Here is a 6,117-nt window from a genome sequence, read left to right on the forward strand (position 1 = left end):
TTAGGATGGAGGCACAAAAAATTTCTGTTATCCCACCTGCTTAGTACTAATGGGCAATGGGTTCTTCTGCAACTCCTGTGCTCCAAGAAGAAGCTGTGTCAATTGATGAGGTTATCAGTAAGTGGATACATTCATTTCCTGGGGAACAGTAAAGGGTTCAACAAGATCCCTTAATAGTTTATCAAAATGTCAAAAGTCTGCATGATACTGGTTACAGGTAAAAAAATGTAATCAGTCAAATTTCTTCTTCATTCAAAACCCTCACAAAGTGATGTTTTTATGTGCTGGTCATAGCCACAGAATGAATAACCTTTTCTGTTTGCTGTACATGTAGACATGTTAAAGTGGGTGAACATTTCACAGAAATCTGCCACCCATGGATAAAAATCAAAAGTAGAGTAAAAAGCAGTTAAAATATCCACAGAGCCAGTTGTTGTGTATTCAAAATCATCACACTAGATCCTTATTTATAACATCTTTTAATGCTTACTTAACATCTATGTTTCTGAGGGCTTATACATTGATTTAGCTACAAAGCATTGAAAAGCATATCAATAAAAAAAACCTCCCAAAAACATACAATCATATAGCAACAGTAACAATAGCTTATTTGTCATCTTGACATGGATTTGGTGTTGAGTCATCACCACCTCCTCCACCACCATCACCTCCATCTCCACCACCTCCACCGCCTCCACCTCCTCCACCCCCTTCCCCACCACCTCCATCTCCTCCACCACCATCACCTCCACCCTCACCACCCCCTCCATTTCCTCCTCCACCTTCTGGGCAGCTATAAACTGGCTGAATAAGTATATCACTAGACTGACAATCTCCTTTGCATAACTGCTGCCAGTAAATGCCAGAGCCAGTATTAAGATTGGCAAACCTGCAGTTGTCATACCACCATCCTCCACCACCAATGTATGCACAGTTGGATGCTGATAAATCATTGTCACGATCACGGGTAGAGAATCTCATATTATCATGTCCTGCACTAGGCTGTCCAGATGTCATGGCATCTCCAGCATTACCTGAATATCGACCTAATCGTATTCTATAACAGCTTTGTTCCTCTTCAAGAGCAAAGGAATCATAGTTGGCCAAATGCTGTGTACCATAAGCAGAACGCACTCGAAACCGAATGTGATGCAACTTTTGCGTGCTCAGTAAGTGAATATTTTCATTACCCAGCCAGTGGTCACTTTGCAGGTCTCCAAAACCTTTCTTGTAGCTCTCCCAGGTGGTATCCCAAATCTTTGGGGTTTTTTTGCAGTTTTTCTGTATGACAGTCCAGCCTCCATCTTCTCCAAATTCACAACGTACCAGTAGGCGCTTTCCTGGTTTTGGCTCTATTAAGTATAGACCACTACTTCCATGATTTATAGCTGTGCAGCTTTCTGGGTAAGATTTAGCTGTCAAGAAATACACTAGCATTTATAATTTGCATTATCTCTACAATAGTACTGGAATTAAAGAAAGGTTTATTATTAAAGATTTCACTGAATAGTAAAAAAAATGCCCAGATGTTGTTTAATATGAATGTTTAATTATGAATGCAAGGAAGCATAACATCCTACAAACTGAATCTTTTATATACTGTATACGTTTATTGAAAAAGGTAATGTAGAGAGCTATGATGATTGGAGAAATCCATAGCAACAAATCAGTGTCAACCTTAGAAATTCTAAAGGGTTGCTCTGGATGGCAATTTGCACCTTTTAAGCAAGGTCTACCAACTACATAGGACTCTTCCTAAAATAAGTCCTACGTCCACCCATTCTGGATACAAATTGCTACAAATGTATAGAGAAATTACATTAAACTGTTAATTAGTCAAGGTATCTCTAAATATTTTTGCAGTTGGATAGAGTGGAGAATAGTGCAACCCTTGTCAGATTTTTGTTTTTGCAATCTGTATTCTGTTAGTCAGATTTCTCTTTACTTGTGGCATGTATACTTAACAATGACATAACAAATGTAAGAAGAAATAATTTAAAATCTTCTCTTAGACAGCTGTCACTAGAACAAGTAACCCATTGGAAGAATTCCCCTACTATTTCTGTTCTGGTGACTCAAAATTTTTGAAACTCAAAATTCTGTATTTTCCTTTACTTTCAGTTCCAGTGACAACAGTCAGCCGAGAAAATGGAGAGCATGAATCTTACCAGCGGTAATATAGACAGCAATAAAAATCTGACAACCCTCAACCCCCTATCCAAATACTAAAAAAATAGCTTTACACAAAATTTAACAGTGTTGACCAAAAAGATTGATGTCAATCAGGTTAAACATTGCCTTTGAATAAAAAGAACATATTACAAATCTTTATACTGACCTTGGCTATATTAAAACATGAAAATTAAGTCACCACTAAGACATCTTTTCTGTAACCTGAACATACCCAATTTCTCTACAAGCAAAAAAAATTAAAAGCGTCATTTGTTGGACTGGCTGGAGTCTATAGTCTAGAACGTAAAGTGCTCAGAGCTGTATAGTCTTTTTTTGTAATGGTGCACCTCCTTGGTACAGAGCTAACTAAAACTCTAAATATATTTGTCACTTACCACTGGTTGGGTAGTTCAAAATATCTTCAGCCTTGATTCCATTTAACACATGACCATTTTGAAGCTTTAATATTGCAGACAGCTCCAGTGTATACCCATAAACAGCCCATTCAGCCAAGAGTAACAATGACAGAGACCCATATATCCCTTGGACCCCTGTAAAAACAGTATGCATAAAAAGGGGTAAATATGTAGATATTTCAGGATCTTATAATAAAAAATATGCAATTAAAAAATTGTAATAATTTATGTAGTCAATTTTATAGATCTATATATCTTATCTAGATTAGTAGACAATATTGTTTAACCAAACCTGCCAACTAATTACAATACTAAGTGCAAACCTTTCAAACCTTGTAAGTGCACTTGTCAAGACATTTTGATAAAGCTGAACAAACCGTTTAATGGGTTTCAATAAGTCTTTAGCTGCAAACTCTAATTGTAATAAATCTTAAGCTTCAAATTCTCATTAATATTTAGAAATGTAAATGATTGTGCAGATTCAGTATGTTAACAGATGATTTTACTCAAAACTGATCTCTTGATCTTCAGTGAATATTACAGGATAAAACACCCAACAGCTTTTTATATTGTCTGAGGCACTAACAAATTATTTAGGTACAAGGCTTCCCTCTACAAAATTGGGCTGGTACTTTTCTTTTGAGGGTTTCTTAATTTTTATTTTATGTTGAAAAAAACATGCTGCATCCTCTACTGCATCTTAATTCTTGTAGTAAAACCTCTTTCTGTGGTAGATTTTGGTCTAGACTTGCTTATTAAAAATAACCTCCTGACAAATTTTACATTGCTGTATCAGATTCAGTCTCTTAATTCTTGTTGTATAACACCTACCTGTTCTCTTTGTCTCTATTACATGTTGTATCATCTGCAGTCTCAGTCTCTGCAAGTTCAACAGAATTTGGCTTGCAGCAGAAACATTTTAGTATCAATGAGAACAGGGACTCATTGATGAACTGCTGGCCAATATCTCCTGCACCTGTAACCATTTTCTTACCAAAAAAACGGTATTGCTGCCAAAATGACCTGAAAAAAAGCTTTTCGTTCAAAATAAAATTAATTAGATTGGGTTGGTGCTGCTGTATGTAAGTCTAGCTAATTGTAAGAGAAATAACTGTTCCATAGCTAAATATGTGCTGTAAGTAATCACTGTCTCTGAGACTGTCAAGGAATAATAAGTAATGCTAAGCATATTATTTAAATGATTTGGGTATTTTAATGTTGCCATTGAAGCCTCATCAAAGTGCCTAGCTCCCCAATGGCTTATTTACAATACTTTGCCTATTACCCTTTATTAAAGGGCAAAATTTACTAAGGATCCCACCACCACCACCACCACCACCTTCAAACAGTGGAATTGCTGCTAAATTTGGAGTCACCACATTTCAAACAGGATTTGCTGAACCATCAGTAAGTTAAAATCCAGGCAGATTTCCTCATCCCCAGTAGCAGGGCCATGTAACTTGTAGGACTGAATGGATACAAATGCAAGTAATTTAGCAGATAAATCAGCTTCCTTTTATTCCATCTATGTATTTAGCTGTTTGCCTGGACTTCTGCTTTAAACAAAAAACAAAAGGATGGACTGAACCAGTGAAAGTTTCTTTCTAGTGGCTAGAGGAAATCGCTACATTTAATACAATGAAAATTACTTTAATTTGCAGGCTTGTAATGTGAAAGTCAATTCAAAAATGACTTTAGGATAAACATAAATTTCAACTAAAATGAGGCTATACTTTCCCTGGAAGGGAATCTGGATTTGTCCTCAGAACATCTGTCTACTTTAAACCTTATGGACAACATTGTACAGAAATTTCAGAACACTTTTAAAAATACCACTTGCCACTTATGTGAAATAGGACCGTCAGTCCCACTTATCTGCCAATCAGCATTTTTCAATAATGTAACTAATCAATTTGTAGATTCTACACCTTGCTATGGCTAATTCCTTTGAGTTTGTCTGAAAAAGAACATTTCTTTCTTTTTTGTTTTATGCACAAATGTGGAATTTTTACATTTCGGACTGTAACTCTGCAATTTAAGATCAAAGCAGAACCCTAGCCAAACCATTTTGTGTCGTTTAAATAAAGTGGGGATTAGATCCTCTCTCAATATCAAATTGTTGTCTGTATCTTCTTTGGGGAGATGATCCCTCAATTCTTGTCCTAAAGACAAAACAGGAATGAAAAAACAAATGTCCCCAAAGGCAAGGGAAATATCCTCCTACAATTGTCTCCATTGGAATATTTCATGCATAGCTTCTGTTGGGCCCTCTGTTGGGGATCACTTACTGATGAAGTGGCAACATAGTCAACAGAACAAGAAGGAAGCCAGAAAACAATGAACACCTGACAAGAGATTTTTCTTTTCTCTGAAAAACTAAAAAAGATTTCAAAGACTTCAATTACACTTTTAGATACTGTTAAAATAAAACAAAGCTGTTCATCTTGTGAAACTGCATGTACATATGTTTTGTGCAAATGTTGGCAAAACTGAATGTTATTAAGCTATTTTCTCTCTAGGTCAAATGTTCTTCATAAAATAAATCAGAAAATACAACATTATGGCCACTAGATGGAACTGATGATCACAGTATTTTTTTATTCTTGGTACTTCTAGAATAGTCTAATAATGTTCAATTTTGCTTCTGTTTGCAAAGAATGAATGTACTGTACATGCAGTTTAGAAGAACGGTTATCTCTGCTAAAATTTTTTATGCACTTTTTTATGTTTTAATTTCACTAATCAATAGCAGAGAATATACTACAGAGTAGCAAAGCAATACCTTATAGTCAATGAAGGTGTCCACTAGAAGTAATACAGTATTTGCTTGTAGATAATAAATCCTTAATATCACTGTCACCTACTCCACAGGATACATTATGGACATAGAATATCTAGACCTGTACAATACACTATTCAGTACACAGGTGCTTAAATAATACATCATTGACCCATTTCTAGAAGCTCAGCAGAGCATCTTACCCATTGTTGTCCAAGAAGAGTTGGGCTCTGTATCTCTCTGACCCAGCTGTTCTATTTATACAGTCTATACATTGGGAGGAGATTTAAATGTTCTATCAGAACAGCTGTTAACCAGAGATAAATGATGTTTAATAACTAGGTGTGAAAGCGACTACTGCCTGTTTGAGAAAGCCAGTATCTATCTAGTTTACACAAACATGCTCCATGATTTAAATAGAAACGTTGCTCTGGATATTGGATATTAGGCCAGCACTATGATTCAGCTGGAGGACTGCACGCATACAGAAAGAGATGCAATGTGTTATATACTGAGCATGGGGTGCAGGGAGAAATGATTATACATCCTACAGTGACAGGGATAGCAAAAAAAAAGCTGAGTAGAGCAGCCGAGGAACAGATGGTTTGAAAGGAACATATATCTGCAATTTGTGTTCTATGAAAAAAGAGCAAATTGACAAAGATGGTTTATGGCAAAAAGTGCAGAACACAACAGGCTACAATGCCATACAGAGCTTAGGTTATGCTATCTTAAACATTAAAGCAAGCT

The 6,117-nt window shown here is 36.0% G+C and overlaps 1 protein-coding gene across 1 annotated transcript; it reads right to left on the reverse strand.

Annotated features, from left to right (window-relative positions):
* Positions 1-462: 462 nt before the first annotated feature.
* LOC149440992 (fibrinogen-like protein 1-like protein) lies at positions 463-5,684 on the reverse strand. The gene is made up of 3 exons (XM_089657895.1): positions 5,571-5,684; positions 2,568-2,723; positions 463-1,415 (listed from the first exon to the last, which is right to left on the reverse strand). Exons 1-3 carry the CDS (start codon positions 5,572-5,574, stop codon positions 607-609), a joined length of 969 nt encoding a protein of 322 aa, XP_089514021.1. The 5' UTR covers positions 5,575-5,684; the 3' UTR covers positions 463-606.
* Between the last annotated feature and the right edge of the window lie 433 nt (positions 5,685-6,117).

The sequence above is a fragment of the Staurois parvus genome, unplaced genomic scaffold (assembly GCF_062004578.1).
Source record: "Staurois parvus isolate SC_StPar_1 unplaced genomic scaffold, SC_StPar_1.0 ptg001038l, whole genome shotgun sequence".
Taxonomy (NCBI): domain Eukaryota; kingdom Metazoa; phylum Chordata; class Amphibia; order Anura; family Ranidae; genus Staurois; species Staurois parvus.